We start from the raw sequence: 18,203 nt of genomic DNA on the forward strand, positions 1-18,203 counted from the left end.
GCACGTGCAATAGATACGAAGTACAATTGGAGGTAAATAACAGTTATTTACCTCACGCATTACTTTCTGCATATCCCATGTGGTGACCAGCTCATATGACCCCAACCTCAGAATGTCCTAATTATATTGCAGAAAGCACGAGAGAAGTGCATTGTCAAGCATGGACAGGCAGTTTCCTAGATTGATTTCAAGGTAAATGAGTCTTCAGAACAACCTTTCCAACTGTATTAAATACATCGTTCTCAGAAGGGCTGTCGGCATTCGAGCTTTGTGGGGGGGGGCAACTGCCTGCTCCTGCCCTGTCTTAGGCAATCACTTATCCTGCCACATATCCACCAGGGCCAGATTCACAGAAGCATTTTATAATGGTGCAATCTCATTGGAAAACGGTCGCTGAATCAGGCCATGTCTTTGTGGCGGAAAAGATGAACTTTCAAAAGAAGAATAAAGGCTGAAGCTGAGAGCACACAAGCTGGGCTATTTTCCGACCGGAAGTGCCAGGGACTGGTGTGATGAGAGGCGAGAGGCAGTCCCCCACCTGCTGTCAAAAGCCAACTGGAGTCCAGGACTTTCAAAGGGAAGTGCTGCAAACACACCCATTGTGCTCTCGAGGTCATGATGCATGTTGCATGGAGCTGGAAACAGCAAGGCCAGAGAAATTGGATGACATTTAATTGGATAAAGAGGCACGAGTCACGGTTCACTGATGCAGCAGCAACACATGGAAAAAGGCACAGGCATCCGATTATGTTGAAGGGACTACATCAGGTCAAGTACTTATCCTAACAAAACCCATTCCAACCCAATGACATAGTGTGCATTTCGAATCAATATGGCTCCCAAGCATGAGTAACAGCTTATCATAAAGTAACATTCTCATTTGTTGGTTGTATGATATATTTTTGTATTTGTTCTATGTGATTCCATCAGCCACATTTACATAGTGGTCTTCTACTTTGACTCTTCTATGTTGATTTTTAAAATATTTTTTTCTTTTGATGGGTGGCCCATACGACCGCTCCCCTTATGGTACCCAAAAACACACACACACACACACCCAAACACACGCACACACACACGTATTTAAAAAAAAAAACAGGGGTCAAATTGGAAGATAGAAGACTACAAATTAATTGTGTTCTATGGAATCACTGCATACTATTTTTATTTAGGATTGCTATAACCAAGTAACGTAAAAAGAAAACACTGCATAAACACCAATTGTGATAAACGGATATGTGTAAAAGAAAGACTAATGACAAACTGCAATGACTTGTAGTCTCCAAGAGTCTTCCTTAGGCAGTTTTGGGCCTTCATCCAGTAGGCCAAGTGAGTACTAATAGCTCGATTCTGACTTTTGTAAGTCAGGGCAAAGCCTGTCTGCCCGTTTGATGGAGCCAAGGAAAGAACATGTTTCAATGCTGCAGCGCAGGCATATCCGACATGAGTAAATGGAGGAAAGCAGTGGGACATTAAATAAACCCTGTATTCAGTAATAACAGGTCAAGATATCTTTGATTCCACCTTTTTATAATGCGGAAAACAAACAGTACAATGCATGATTGCTTCAGCTGTTTCCCTATCTCAGACAGATTTGAAATTGTCGCCAGTCATGCCGTGCCATATTCCAACAGGCGAGGCCAAAGGAAAGTTTTTCAGCCTCCATTTGGTGAGCAGAGTCCTCGCTATATTCGTGAATGGCCAGTGAGGTTGTTCCTATATGCCTCTTTGGGGGTACATATTTCAGAAACTTTGCACCAAGGTAAGTGCAATTAGCACCAGGCCAAAAACGCTGTTTGCCCTCATACCATTTGCTCTTGTATCAGTCAAAAGGTCACAATATTATTTGTATTATTGTAGTCCATGTTTCCCGGCCCTGGTCCGTGCAAGAGTGTACACTCCACTTCACCGGACCAAGGACAGTTCCCATGGATGCCACCAGCCCCACCCACCAGTCCACCTGGATAGGGAGGGGCACTTGCCAAAATAAAATCAATGTTAACAGAAGATGGGCTACACCCTGAGTTCTTAGATCCTTTTCTCTTTACCTCACGAGTGCCGTGGCGTGAGTTCCAACTAACTGGGTACCCGCTATATCAGCTCACCTTGCCTTGGAGGAGTCTCAGGGACCCCTAGGGTGAGTCTGCCACAAAAGACCGCTGAACTAAACTCAGGTACCACCCACATGAAATGTAAGGCCAGAGGACGGCCTCTGTGGGGTATAACCTCCTGCTACGCGACCTCAGGCAGGCCAACAACCTATCCGGAGAGCTCACGCCAGAGTACCTCCCCTCTACCCTCTATTTAAAAAAATGCCCATCTTTCCATCCTACCCTTACTTAACTTGCCAACCTACTAAATATACCCCCTAATGCTTACCCCAACTCTATACTTATCCCTACTTAACATTTACGCTACATAACAATACTTAAAAAAATATATACATCTATATGCATATATAAATTGACTTATAACATATATACAACATAAAACACCATGTCACAATGGGGTGACTGCTGTAGCCAGTCACCTCTTCACAGTACCTTGAGGCTGTTCATTGGGAGCTGGTTCTGTGCAGGCTGATGCTGATGCAGTGCTGAAAGCAGGGCTGTGCCTGTCGATCGTGCTGTTTGGGGGCTGTTCCCCACAGATGATGCCTAGGACCTGCCCCCTCTTCTTTCTTCAGGGTGTCCCCGTCCACCACATGGGGCCACCCACATGCACCACACAACCTGTTCTCTTTAAAAGGTTCTGGGTGTGCCTCTGCATGAGTAGGGACCTGCCCACGTTCACTGTGCAGCCGTGGCTCTTTTTGATCTTCAGGGTGGGCCCTGTTAGCTGAGGGCCCATGTGCACTCAGCGTTGCACCTGTGGTAATCTTATTATTTTTGGGGTGGATCTCGTTCGCTCGGGGGTCCACCCAACAGCACCGCCACGACTGCAGAGCCATTTTGTCTTCAGCGGCACTGCCACGTTGCCCAGAGCCATCTTGGTTTTGGCAGCGTCCCTGTGGCAACAGGGATGCTTCGGTGCTCACTGCCATGATCCGCAAACTTTGTTGGTGCTTCAGTCCCGCCCCCTCTGCGATGCATTAAGAGGCACAGGGGGTGGGCAGGTTACCTTCACCCAGGATGCTATGCTGGGCTGCCGGGGCTTTCTTCACCCGGGCCGCTCCTCAGAGTAGCCTGGGGCTTCCTCCTCCCTCCTCTTCACCTGCGTTGGCCATCGATGCCAACCCCGGACTTAGATCTCTGCCACTCCACCCTCTGCTCCTCTGCTTCACCTCCTGGGCTGCGCCTGGTTACAAAGCCCGGGTAGATTTCATTGAAGGGCCAGCCTTGTTGGCTATGAGGGAGGCCTTTGGGGGCATGGGCAGGCAGCTTAGTCTGGACCGCCCCCCACACGTGGCCCAGGCCGGGCTGTTCTTAGTTGGCCCAGGCAGCACCTGCCCTGCTGCCTGGGCCATGGATTTCACTGTGTTTGACCAGTGGGTCGAAAAGGCGCCACAGCCATTGACATATGCAGCTTGCCCCACATGTATTAGTTTCTTTGGTGGGCTCCCCACATGCCACCAGGTGCCCATTGTTGGATTTAGGTCCTGGGGCGTTCAAGGCAGCGACCGCTCTCCCACCCCAGTATGTCTTTCTCTGTCTCGCTCTTTTCAAACTGTCCTTTACAACTGTCTTTTCTTTCAAATCCATCTGGATTCTTGTTTCTCTCACCTGTCCAGCCTATTCTTGGGCAGGGGAGTTATTTTCTATTGTTCTTTTCTTTTTCTTTTCTTTCAGCATTCCATCCAGCCCCATGGTGGGCTGGATGGTTTATCCCAAGACACACACACAGACGCACAAAGAAATAAACACACTACACATTTATTAAAACCTTTATTACTCTTGTGTCTGCATCTTTATTTCTAGGTATTACCACAGAGGTCAAGCATGTAGCCGCACTAGCCAGCCCCTGTAGGGCCACGGGCAACATTAGGTTTGAGGTATTAATCATTTATAGACCTTCACAATGGGATGATCTATCATACAGTTAAGGTACCCAAATCTGCATTCACTCTACCTTCTGGTGGCTTAAACAGATAGTTGATTCAAAGAGTATGTTTCTCTGTCCAGGGATTATCGTCTGGGAATTTAAACGACTTCGACAAACAGAGTCCAGCCATGCACTTACAATGTAATGCTACACAAATACAATATCTATTGAATATTTTGTCTGATATTACTTAGCCATAAATAGTTAAGCAATGATTTAGTTAACAATACAGGGCTACTTTTCCAGATTGCAGTACATATTGTCATACCAATGGAAAAGGATGATTTCATGCATCATGGATAAGATATCCCGACCGGGCCAACTCAGCCCTTCACTCTCTGGACCCACACAATGTGATAAACTAAGTACCACATTGAGGGTAAAGATGATGGTAATAAGTATGAACAGTTAGCATGTGCTTTGAAACTAGATGTATGGTGATTGTGGTGCTATATAAATCCCCACACAAAAAGTATGTCATGCCCAACTCTTTCTGGTTGCTATAATAAGCAGTCACATGGGGAAGATTCAAGATAGTATATGAGGGCACCAGACCACATGCCCCCTCAAACTGAGCACAGATAACATGATAGGTTGATCAATGGTTCCAGTATTGCAAAAATCAGAAATGAGTGTTTTTTGAAGATAAAGAGTGCATGTGAGGCGACACATATTTTTTGGGGTCAGAATGACTCAGGACGTGAAGAGTGCCTCAGGTATTACACGCACATCATGAATGTGTAAACATATATTCCAGAAACTGGATAGAAAATGAGTTATGCTCAAATGTAAATTGACTTACCGTTTGGTAGCAAGGCTGAACAGGCTGAGATAGATTATAAATGGATGGCAAATACAAAATGGCACCGGGAGACCAGGTGTGCAAAGCCGTTACTCATGCAGATAGCAGATATTATTTGGCAGCAGTTCACTGTAGATAAGCACATCTGGGATGGTATATTTAGAAATGTAGGCAAGGAAAGCAGACACGGTTTATAGTAAATCAGATAAGTGCATGGGAAGCTACCAATTAGTACAGGTCAGCTGATTACTTGGCAACAAATAAAATGAGCTCATGGTGTTTTTCACAGTATGAGCTGCCAATTAAATTTGGCAGGACCCCGAGAGGCAGATAAGGTTTGGTTCTTGGCACGAGTTAATGGATGTGTAATTATGTCCATATGGGCCTAAAATAAGCTTATCAGTCTATGTGTCAGTCAGCCGGTGCTTGCTAAAATGAGCTAATGTGCGCTTTGTGAGTTACAGATAAGCCAGCCAATCAATGATAAGGCAGGGGTTTATTTGGGCTAAGAGAACCAATCAGAGATGCTTACTGAAATGCCAAGTATTGCATCATTCAAAAAGACCTATATAAGCAATATGATTGCAGCAGCTCTGTGTGCCTTCCAGTATGTCTTTTTGAACCTGTATTAAAGATCACTGTGAACCTGTACCCGGGCGCCATTACTTTTTTCTTGTCCCAGTGCCAAAGACCACAGATGCCAAAAGATGATGAAGTGCAGAGGGTCCCTCTTCACAATAAAGTGAAAAAGCACTTTCTTTCATTAGTAATAGTATGCTGACTAATAATCTGCCAGCCCCTGCTACATAAAGAACAGTAGTAAATGTCTTGGCCAGGTAAATGTTCCACACAGAGGAGAAATGCCTAGAGACCCTGCATACCTAAGCATAGCGCCATTGCCCTGGCTCATCTTCAATGCCTAATTTGTGATGTGGCTTGCACATTTCAGGCTCCTGGAAATTGTAATCAACAGTCCCAAAAGTTGGACACTCAAGTCTTGTTTATTCTCCTGCACGTGCATCTGCACGGAAGGTTTATGAGTGGCACTAATGTCTATTCTTCAATGGGTTCATGGAGAACCATCAATCCTATGCCTTTGACCCAATTTGAGTTCCACTAGTGTGGGCTACATACATGTTCCTTGAAGAAGATAAAGAAATAAAGACACAGACACCACAATGTAGGGAAAATATATGTTACACAAAGTGTATGTAGCGTTTCTGTGAACTTACCTGGACTGGAGCATCCAACCTCTTATGGGGCTGAATGGAATGAAGGAAAAAGAGAAGGAATAAAGGACAGCACTCCTTTGCACAGGAGTGGACTGGGCAGGAGAGAGTGGACAATCTAGATAAAGACAGTTGATGAAAATTATTGGGGAACGAGGAAATGAAAATGAAACAGCAAACCCCAGCTGTCTGGGTGGTCATGGCCTCAAGCTCCCCACAGACCATAATGACTATTTAGAACTAAGCCACGTATGCCATATTTGACAGGCCTGGGCTGTGTGGTGGAGCTGCTTAGCTAATCACAGGGCCATACAGAGCTAATGGCTAGGCTGGGGCTTAGACCAGGTGGGTGCAACATCAAAGTCGCGAACCATATGTGTATGGAGGTCCAGGGCCCGGACTGCTTGTGCTTGTGCAACCAGAACAATGCGATACGATGATGCCCCATTTTCCCTGGGCCACACCAGGTGGGATTAGAAAAAAAGTCCACTTGTGCTGTATATGCCAGGTGCTGCCAATGAGGTGAAGCTCAGAAAAAGGCGGATGACTTCTGCCCGCCATGTTGGGCAAGGGGTGAAAATAAAGTCCCGGCTACACTGTCCTCGTGGGCCAGATAAAGAATAAGCTCTGGCATGAGAATTAGAGCTCAGAGGAGTGTTGGCTTTGTGCCAGGTTAGTGCAGTAAACAAAGGGACGGGCCTCAAAAGACAGCTGAGGTGCAGAGGGTATGATGGTGAACTGAGGCAGCATCCCCGCAGCAACAGGAGCATCACCTGAAGAAACCAAGTGCTGGGTACACAGCAGTGGCACGGGCCCCCCCACCCCCAGGCATTGAGGCCACAGAGGAAGAATGGTGTGTACCACAGGTGAAAATAACAGCCTCCCAGTGCATGGGGCTGGGGTCCCACCATAAGTAATACCTTGGATACCATGATGAAGGTGGCCCCACATGGTAGACGGGCCTCTTGAAACAACATAAATTGGAGTGTGGGGTGCATGTGTTGAAGTGGTTTCCCATGTAGTGGAGAGAGCACCACAAAAGACAAACGACTGGGGGGGGTCAACCCGATTTGACAACAGGGCAACATGGGGGCAGCCCACCCCAAAAGACAGCATCCCACAGAGAAAAAGGTATTGAAAAGGGGTGGTTAACTGCATCAGCATATAAGAACATGTATATTTGTATATGTGATTGTTTGTGATATATGTGTATGTTTACATCTACCCTTATTTATAGTTATAGTTCCTAGAAGGGTAGTGCATGTTTTTAATTAAGAAGTAGATATATATATATATATATAAGTATAATATATATATACGTTTGTGAAGGAGGTTAGGTAAGTGGATGTATATATGTTGTAGGGTACGCTGGCGTGAGAAGGAGAGGAGAGGTGGCTGCCTGCCATTCAAAGGCAGGCAAGATGATGGAACCACCCACTGGGCTCATCTCCTAGCTGCAGATCTGACAAGCACTCGAAATACAAATTCGTGCAAGAACAAAGAATATTTATTTGGCTAAGGATGAAGGATGCACAGCAAGAGGCAACTGGAAGGCTTGATAGGAGTCGAAGAGGATAAGCCATGTACGCAGGACCTATTTCTCTTAGATTAAGTAAAGGAGTGAACATTTGAGAGTGCCAAGTATTGTACAATCAAAGGTGCAGAAAGTATATGCAGACTAAAGAGAGTAATAGCACCAAATACAATTAAATCAAATAGCATTAAATAAGAGATCAAAATGGACACAATCATGGTAACCTCACACGTGGTGCAGTGCCAGGAAACAAGGCCTATTCATAAGGCTCCAGACGAAGATATCAATGTACCTTCACTCCCTTTAAAGTTCAGAGGAGGAGAACAGTAAGCAAGGTCAAATACAGAGAAGAAGCCTTGGCTTAGGGACTAACTGATGAGAGATGGTAGGCTAATTAGTCAAGTGGGCATTTGTCTGACGTTCCCCACACTTGGGTTTCGTTTTGCTTACTTGCTGCTAAATGGCCGAATGTCCAAGGTTGGAAGAGAGTGCCAACCAGTCACGAGGACCTATGTAATGATGGACTATACATTGTTGCAGAAGCCTATACACAGCTGTTATTCTGCTATTATCTGTATTATATGTAGTTAGAGGTAGTTCAAGGCATGTCTACTTGATAAGGCACAGCCAATGATTTTCCTAACACCTAAATGAGTTATAGGCATACATGTTCCCTTAACCAATCCATCCACCCAATAGGTTTTTACATTTTGCCATGTAGGATTATGTCATAGCTGACATACATGGGGGCATAAAGCTTTTTGTGCAATTGAAATGTGATGAGAGTGTGTGAGCTGCGATTTGTTATGCTCGCCAGGTTTCCCTACTTTATTGAACTGATACTAAAGTATTTTTTTGCAATATTCTTTAAATCTGTCCAGTTATTTGTTCCTGAGATCAGTTATTGTGGTAATCCCATTCAGCACTTGGAACGCTCCAGGTTCTACTGCACAGGTTGAATGGTTCTCGTGGGGCGTGCCCCTTGTCTGAAGTGAGAAAGATGTACTTCCTCGCCTCGGACCAGGGCCAGAAAAGCAGGGACAGCACATAGATACAGATAACTTGCATTGCCCTGAAAGTTGTACATCCCTCTGACCCCTTCTAGTTCACTGGCCAAGCCATTACTATTGAAGTTAAAGTTTGCTTATTATAAAAGACACTCCAGTCAATCGCTGCTCCCGGAGTGAAATGAATTTGTCAAGTTCCCATTCTCTCGGCACCATAGGTCACTGTGTCTTCAAAACAGATTAATGCCAATATCTTCCAGAAATCACACCTCGGCCAAAGATTCCAAAGAGAAGATCTGTTTACTGAGTAAAAGGTCATGGCAGATCAATATTTTCACGGTATCATTTACATACTTGCTAATTCAGGTATACGTTACAATTTGTCAACATCAATACGCCAGTGTATTCTCCAAACACAACTATCCTGGAGCCAGATTTAAGGTAAAAGATAGGCTATATTTTTTGTAGAGTCAAAGGAATATCATTCCATAGCATAACAGTGGCTCGGTCTTCCGATCTACACGTTTTAATAATAATAATATAATATCAATTTCTTACATAGCACCACACACCCATGGCTCTCAAAGCGCTGAAATAACAGATGACATTATTATCCCACAGAGAGGTACTCAATGTATAGACCACGGAAGGATGAAAGGCTGAGTTGACCTTGGCAGGATTCAAACCTGACACAGCAGTCTGCACACAGATGTCAGGCGGGAGTGTTCAACTCGCTGTGCTATCTGACCGGCACAACAGTTCTAAGAACATAGAAGAGACTTTGCCAGAGGACCAAAGTTGGCAGAAAGGGGCACAGTTATGAACATAGTTTTAAAGAAAACAAAGGCCCCGGTTGTGGAAGGCTTGGTAGACCATACAGATGGACCTTAATTCTATTCATTGAGACAGGGGCAGCCAGTGGCACGTACGGACAGCATTAGAGGCGGGGCCGTGACATCAGACGGGTGTCGCGGTCTTTGCAGGTGCTGCATGTTTCCATTCAGCACTCTGTGTCCCTCGACAGCCACGCAGAGGGGGCAGGGAGTACCCTGCCAGACTGCCAGAGGTAATGGAGACAGAAGAGTGCGTACCAGCTGCGATGCAGTAAGATGGGTTAGAAACAAAAAGACTGCCAAAAGAAGACTTGAGGTAAGAGGACCCTGTTCCACTACACTACACTACACTACACTACACTAGAAATCGCTCAAACCCCATAGGCAGCCCAGGGATGCGTGATTCCTCCTTCACCTGTTCAGTGCGAATACATGCGTGCGCATGAAGTCAGTGGTCCATGAACAAGAGTCAGCTTGGCACACAAGAAATCAACTTACTCAGTTTAACACATCAAATGTATTGGGGGCAAAAGGTGCTTTTACAGCTTGCAAAATAAAATGTACATTAGCCGCATGAAGGTACCATCCTTTCAACATTGTTTACTGCCAATTTAAGTGCACTGAACTTTATCTCCCTAAAAAGCACTCTCCCATGTTTTTCTTTTTTTATCAGACCAATATTGAAAATTAAGTTCCAAAAGAGGATGGGGTCGAGGGTCTCTGCCTTTGGGGGACTTCAAATAAAGGGAGATAATGTGGCAAAATGGTCTGTGCTGCAGGGTTGCGTGTTACGGTCTAGCTCGAGGCAGGGGGGACAATGAGCAGGCCACGGTGATGCCGGGAGAGGCAAGTGCAGGTGTGGAAGTCATTAGGAGGAGGTTCTGGCAAGTGGTCTGAAGACGGCGAGTGAAACATCCTGTTGTGTGGGGTGCAGCCAATCAGGACGGCAGAGGCTGGAGTCTTCCTACGCAGCTATCAGGTGATGGGCCTTATGCCATGCATGTAAGCCTGGCAAAGGGCACTCAGTCCAGCTACAAACAAGGATGTGAAATAGGCACTAGCCTATTGTACACCGTAAGAATGTTCCACTGTAACCAAGGGGCATTCTGCTAACGCTTTCTCTCATCCTGTTACTCTAATGTGTGTTTCTCTCAACCTGTAACTCCAATGTGTGTTTGTATCATCATTGTACATGATTGTTTTCAATGCCCGTTTCTTCTGTACTTCTCTCTTAACTAAGTACGATTACTGCAACAGTGCCAAGATGCCTAAGGGACGATTGTGCACTTTACAAACGTAAATACATAAAATAAAATAAATGTGCTGCCTATCCACCTGCATCATTGATAACTGGGCAGAGTGCACCGTACGCCGCTAGTCAGTTCCCCACCAGTCGCCCCCAGGCGAGCGAGTGCATGGCCTGCGGCGTTGCGCACCACAAAGGATCACTTACCAGAGGTTCACTAGGAAGGGGTGCTCCAGGAGTTGCATCACTTGCAGCTCCTTGAAGACGTTCCGCACTTCGTTGCGCTCCACACACTTTTGCTTGTTCATGTACTTCATGGCGTACATTTTCTTGGTGTCTCTCTTCTGGACAATGCACACCTGCCAAGAAAGGAAAGAGAAGCATCTCAGCTCGCAGCCTTGCAGAGTTGCATCACGCAGGGGTGTGCTGCTCATGCTCAATTCTAGGGGACCATGAAGGCACTGTGCCTGTGTTCTGCACAGTTCTCCCCGAGAGCAATACTCCCAAACACAAGAGGCAGACGTCAGTCTACCACATCACGCTGACCTTGCAGAACATCGGCATGAAAGCACATCACATGAGATCTTCACTAGGTGCCACTGAGAAAATGTCTCTCGCCATCTGCATTATCTCTGAATGCTCAGTACACCCAGCCAGCTTAATCCCCCAGTTGGGGTCTCAACTGTGGCCCCAAATACATTTTGTAGCATGCCATGAACAGCAAGGGGATGGGGGTACAGGTGTCCAACAGCTGGTCCTTTGATCCCTGGAATGTTTGTATTCCCAAATTCAGGTCTAGGTTATTCCACAGCATGACTCCCTTCGCCCTGAGAGATCAACCCACACATTCCTATACATGGGGCGCATGTAAGATGTAAGCGCCACTTTTCATAATCTCTGATTTCTGGTGCGGAGATACTGTAAGGCCCCTTTCAGAAGCTATTTAGCGCCCATGCTACATAAGGCGCTGTGTAGGGCGCCCACTAGATCAAATGAAATGCTTAGTGCCACCTGGAGCCATTGGAAGGATTTTAGGGGTGAGGTTGTATGCTGGGGTCATGTTGACAAAAACAGGGTAGCTGTGTTTCCCCGCCTCTCCTTCGTCTCCTTCCCACCATACACCCTGCCCCTCTGCTCAGCACGCAGGTCTCTACAGACTACTTTCCTAATATTTACCCCTTTCTCTATTTTCCTCTGAACCCTCGGAAATACCTTTTTCACTGTGATTGGGTAATGGTATTTAAGTAGAGTGAGGATTAATGATGCTGCTACGGATACCAGTAAAGTGCCAATTGGGTCTAAGAGCTGGGAGATTTTGGGAATTGAAAAGTAACTCTCCTTTTTGCTAAAGCTTAGCCCAGCGCTCTCCCCTTAGCCGGGGAACAGGAGAAGTGGTCCAAAGGATGTGACCAGTTAGGTGATGTGCTTTGGAGGCCCTAAGTGTGGCACTGTGCCATTTGAAATCCTTTTGCCCAAATCTGACAAAATGGTAGGTAACCTGGGGACAGCCTCTAAGACATGCATGCATGCCATAAAAAGAGACAGAGTTGGGAAATGCCCCTTTGTGCCGAATTACAATCCCTGTTAAAATAAGTTCCACCAATGATAGAACATACTTATTTCAACAAGATTTGCTGAATCAGTCCACAGAAAAAGTTAGTCTCCACAAATGCCCACACTAGAAAAGTCAATGTTATCTTCATGTGTGTGCGAGGGACATTTAAACATGTTAATGGTCAAAATAAGCCTTTATGGTTTCAGAAAAATAAAATAAAAAATGTGATAGCAGAAATGATGATGTCAAAGCATTATAATATTGGTGCCATGTGAAAACTATAAGATACATCCCAAAATATAGGGCCTGATTCATGGAAGTGTTTTATAATGGCACAATCCAGTAGGAAACCGTTCCATGAATAAGGAGAGCTGAAAGGCAACACTTAAAGGTACCAATGAAGATCCAGTAGAGTTGTTCATCGAGCACAATTGTTCGCCTCAGAACTGTGGCAAGTTTGCATTTCTAAGCTTAAATGTGCAGCCGGGAAAAGGTTGTGATGAGGAAGACCATGCAGGGCAGAGAAGACGGGCCTCCGCACATGGTCTTAAAACAGGAATCACTGACGTGCATCCTTGCCACACTATTTCTAAACTGAGGCCCGCCCACCACCCTCATAGAAAAATAAAACATTTAGCATGGGAGAAATTCAAAATAGTATTTTTTTATTTTCAAGAAAGACCCGCACCCACACTATAAATGGAGGAATACTACACCTATACAGGCAGGCCTGTGCTAGAAATTGTACGTGCTCTACATCACTGGTGGGTTTGAATGAGCTCCCATACCCCACCACTAGTTTGCCATGTAAATTAGGAGCACTCAGTAGATTGGGAGTAGTTGCGCTTCTCCCACATTACATTAAAGGGGTACATGTGACTAGTAAATCTTCATATTTACAGGTTTGCACACACACACACACATAATAGGTCAGCAGTTGCCACCCTGTAGTTAAGGTAATAACAATCAGCCATAGGAAATTCTAAAATTCTATTGCTAACAACATTTGACCTTGTGGATGGATTTGGCTGATATTTTCCAAATAAAAGGTTTGTCCAGTGCCTCACCCCCCCCTGCCTGTGGGGTATGGTCCCATGTGGGCTGCCTGTGGGGTATGGTCACTGGTGTTGGGGGGTCCCTTGTGGTGTGGGCTGCCTGCGGGTATGGTCATGGGTGTTGGGGTTCCCTTGTGGTGTGGGCTGCCTGCGGGTATGGTCAAGGGTGATGGGGGAGTCCCTTGTGGTGTGGGCTGCCTGCGGGGTATGGTCATAGGTGTTGAGGGGGTCCCTTGTGGTGTGGGCTGCCTGTGGATATGGCCACGATGATGGGGGGCTCCCCTGTGGTTTGGGCTCCCTGAAGGGTATGGTCACGGGTGTTGGGGGGTCCCTTTTGGTGTGGGCTGCTAGCGGGGTATGGTCCCATGTGGGCTGCCTGCGGGGGAATGGTCAAGGGTGATGGGGGTCCCTTGTGGTGTGGGCTGCCTGCACAGGGTGTTTTGCGGCTGATGGCAGCATGTGTGGCCCTTTCCATGTGATTTTGCGAGGGTACGCAAGGGCCTTTTCACGCGGTTTGGCTGGCGCGAGCACGCAAATGCCCTTTCACGCAATTTGACTGGCGCGAGTGCGGTACGCAATTTTGCAGGGGTACGCAAGGCCCTTTTCACATGATTTGACTGGCGCGAGTGGGGTACGCGATTTTGCGGGGGTACGCAAGGCACTTTTCATGCTATTTGGCTGGCGCGGGCAGGCTACGCGATTTCGCAGGGGTATGCAAGGCCCTTTTCACACAATTTGACTGGTGGGAGCAGGGTACACTCCGATTTGTCGTGCGATTGTGGTGGAGGGGGGCTGTGTGCTGGACCACGGATGGCGCAGGAACTTGCACCGTATTGGACATTTCACTTGCTTTTTCCTGTGCAAGGGGCGGCGTTGTTTCGCGTTACTGGTGCAGATGGATGTTCACTGTACCACGGCTGGTAATGGCTCGTGAAATCCATGAATACGCGTTGCGCACAGATGCTGCTTTGCGCCCCGGCTGGTGCACACTTGGCACAAGCTCCTTCTCTGTGTGTGGCGCTCGCACTGCTTCTTCGCTGGATTCTATGAATCGGGCGGTTAATGTGAACAATACATAGAAAAAAAACGTTGAAATTCATTGAAGAAACCTTTTGTTTGGAAACACTGAAGATGAAGTAAATTGCAACAAAACCTTTCAAATTCAGTGAAAAAACCTTAGTTAAAGAGAGGTTAAGGTGAACATTTAATGCAACAAAACCCTTGACATTTGGCATACAATTCAGCCAAAGACACCTTAACTTCTTGCTCCATGTTTTGCAGAGTATGACCACAATTATGACATCAGAGATTACATCACTGATGGCGTCACTAATGACATCAGATGTCATATCACTAATTCTGTATTTTAAAATGCTTTTGGGTCACTCTCAGTACATATGTCATTTAAGTATACTTAATACCAATAAGAACATGACATAGAACAATAGACGGGTACACATGTATGAGTACTTGTGGAACATTCAATTGTAGTATTTATTAAAGGGTGAAATTTAAAATATAAATATGTAACATTTTATTAAAACCTTTAATTTAGTTTATTAGCAAGCAATTTAAATAGTTAATTGCATAGAATGTAATTGATTGTGAGTAAAGTACTTTAGATATTTGTAAAGTAATATAATATGTATATACAGTAGTACGAAAATGATAATAGCAATAGAAAAAGAAATATGTTCAATCCTTACTGTTAGGAAAATGCTAAATTTTCACTTTTAATTTTTTGTGTATGCTTATTATAAAATTATTATATACACGTCTTGGTTTCTAAATGAAAAGTGTTAAAAAAACACATGTAAAACAAAGTGCATGCACTTATGTATTGAGATATATTATAAGATGTACAGGTATGGGTATTCTAAAAAAATGTAATACATAATTACATATGTACAAAAAAGAAATCAAGCTTAGAAATTGATGATTTACTTTTAGACATGTAATTGCATTTATATTACTTTCAGTTGTTTCTTTTCCAAATTATTTATGCTTTTTTATTCCACTCCAACAGATGACATGCCAAAGGAAATTAATCTTTACATACTATACTATATTTTGTTGTACTCATTTCTTGTATGTACTTCAAATTGTGGACCATACACTACATTAAAGGAAATTACAGCTCAATAACTGTGCTTTGAAAATAATATTTATTTATATTTTATTTAAAAGAAAATAGTCCTAAAAGTTGCACATGTAATTAATGTAATCAGTGCTTTCATCAGTGAAGTCACATATAGGATGCTATGTCTGATGTCATCAGTGCTGCAATCAGTGATATCATTGAGGATGTAATTAGTGATGCCATCCTTGGAGTAATATCTGATTATATCATTATGGTCAAAGACTGTACAACAGGTGGGGAGTAGTTAAGCTGGCTTTGCTTTATTTGTCCCCCGAATTTCAAACGTTTTGTTGCATTCAATTCTCACCTTAATGTCTCTTTAACTAAGGTTTTTTCACTGATCTAGACATAAACACTATCATGTTTTGATACTTATTATTACTACTATGTAGGGTGGAAGTGATCATTAGAATTTACATTGAACCATTTTGAAATAAGCCATTTTACAAGGATAGTACAACAAAACAATTAATTTTAATAACTTTTGTTGCTAAGAATACAAGCCATCCTGTCTCTCAAGACGTCCTTTTGTAAAAGACTGCACTCAAATGAAAACCAATGATCTTTTTCTTGTATGAGCGCTGAGGTCATGTTTAATTGTACATGCTAGCCAATGAGACTTGGCAGTGCTGTTGAATCGGCAGAATGCCTTTTCTTTGTTGGTATGCCTGAATACTTTAACTTAATAGAAAATAACATGCACAGTTGTAGAGACTGCAAACTGGTTGACGGGTCCTTTTCGAGGTCTGCCAGAAGCCCAGAACCCACCACTCCCACCACCCCCAGAGAGGAACCGTGCTCACTCAGTGTGAGTGCAACATTCCTGCAGAACACACATGACAACGTTTTCCTCCGAAAATTAGGCTGGAACTCACCTCAGGGAAAGACTCTGTCACTCCTGCTTTCAAGCTACCTTTAATGATATAAAACACTGTTTTCCCCCTTTATGATATCTGTGTTTTTTCTCTGGTCACGCTGCTTTCAGGTGCACGCTGGGGTAGCTGAACCAAATGGGGAGCAGGCGATATGTTAGGGGATGGGGGGTGTAGAAGGGAGGTTGCGTGCGGTCTCCAGATACCACCCCTCCCCCACGTGTTGCTGCCACTTTGACTGTTCAGAGTGGGTATCCCCGTGCACATTTTATCCAAAGTACCAGGGGGGAGGAATTATGAATGGCACATATGAAGTTGAATTCAATTTAAAAAAAGGCTTTAATCGCGTGACTTGCAGTTGGATAAGTAGGTTTTGGAATTCAGACCTCAATTAGCAAGCGAAGCAAGGTTGGACTGGAAACAAAAAGAGTCCATGGAAATAATTTTCAAAGTTGCCCCATATTACACATTTCCAGATAACCCAACCCGTTTCCTATGGGAACATTTTGAAAAAACACACAAAAGAGGGCCAGAGTGCAGTAGCCTACCGGAAAATACCCAGAGTTCCCTCTCAGCCAGTCCACCCCTGAATCGAAGCATGATATTGCTGCCAAAGTTATGAGGGTACGAGAGCATTCTATATCCGCCACACCCCTGACACTTATGAAGAGTAGTCCTTCTGTGTTAGCAGCCATTGTCAAATTATGGTTCTGCTTTTAACTTGGTGGACAATTCTGCTTTCTGATTTTAAAACTCAGGGCACCCCCACACGAATAGCCCAGGCTACCCCTCAAAGTCTCTCCTTTCCAATCCAAAGGTTAGTGAGGCTCCTTACCTCACATGAGCACAAACTCTCGGGACAGCTGCCGCCATGCACCCCCACTTACTCCCTCCTTGCTTCAAATCTCAGTGATCAATCAGGGAGGAGTAGAGGGGAACGCTTGCAAGGTTCTTCTTCTAATGCAAAGACGGGGCTAGGAAGAGATAAGGCAATTGGCCAAGAAAGGGCACAGCTTGTTCAAGTTTCAAAGTAGTTGATTAACTTTTCTGATGCATATTTTGTAAATGTAGAGACATTTCGCCAATGTCCTAAAATTTCATGAAGAGGTTAATATAACATACCAAACTTCTTTTTGAATCCAAATCCCCCTTCTGGTTTCAGTCAAGGGTATTTCGGAGTTACTCTTAATAACTACCGTCTTTGTGAATCGTTTTCTTAAATATTTATAAATTGAATTTCCAAAGTAGTCAGGGTGGTACAATAAGTTCAACAATGTACATTTTGTTATTGTTTTTGGAGAAAAAAAAAATCCCTCCTGATGTTGCAGTTGTATAAAAGTCATCCAACCTTGTCATAACGTATATAACAGTAAAATGAAGTTACAAATGTCAATTCCTAGATATCTAGTCGCGGCAAAAGGGCTGTGGTGTGACATTATACCACACAAGGGGAGCGGGGGTTGCAGGGGTGTCCCCGTCTCCCTTTGTGCGGTATAATGGATCCAGGGGTTGTGGGGGTGTCCCCCGCATCCATTATATGGATTGCGGGGGCCACACCACAGCCTTTTTGCTGTGATTTTTTTTTTTTTAAACTGCCATTTTCGCGTCGACTTTATTATTACATGGAACCAATTCTTGATGATCAAACACAGAGTAATGTTGCAAGCGTCTCATAGAAGTCGATAATGCCTCTACATTTCTAATCAATGACTCACCTTTCCAAAGCTGCCTTTTCCAATTGCACGCAAAATTTCGAAATGGTTGAAGCTGACTGTAAATGAAAAATAATAGATATTAATAAAATAATGTATGTGCATGAGGGAAGGTATGTACTAACAGACACTTGCATGCTAATTGGTCACGCATTCGAGATCTGAGAGCCTGTGGAG

The 18,203-nt window shown here is 44.5% G+C and overlaps 1 protein-coding gene across 4 annotated transcripts in view; it reads right to left on the bottom strand.

Moving 5' to 3' along the window:
• Positions 1–18,203, bottom strand: part of STK32A (serine/threonine kinase 32A) — an 885,758-nt gene that overhangs the window by 660,542 nt on the left and 207,013 nt on the right. For all 4 annotated transcript variants that reach the window (XM_069652434.1, XM_069652435.1, XM_069652432.1 and 1 more), the window contains exons 3-4: positions 18,030–18,085; positions 10,900–11,051 (exon numbers count right to left, since the gene is read on the bottom strand). In XM_069652434.1, the coding sequence (XP_069508535.1) occupies positions 10,900–11,051; positions 18,030–18,085 (208 nt within the window). The remainder of the gene's footprint in view (positions 1–10,899; positions 11,052–18,029; positions 18,086–18,203) is intronic.

Source organism: Ambystoma mexicanum, chromosome 3p (assembly GCF_040938575.1).
Source record: "Ambystoma mexicanum isolate Mex_15411 chromosome 3p, UKY_AmexF1_1, whole genome shotgun sequence".
In the NCBI taxonomy this organism is placed as follows: Eukaryota; Metazoa; Chordata; class Amphibia; order Caudata; family Ambystomatidae; genus Ambystoma; species Ambystoma mexicanum.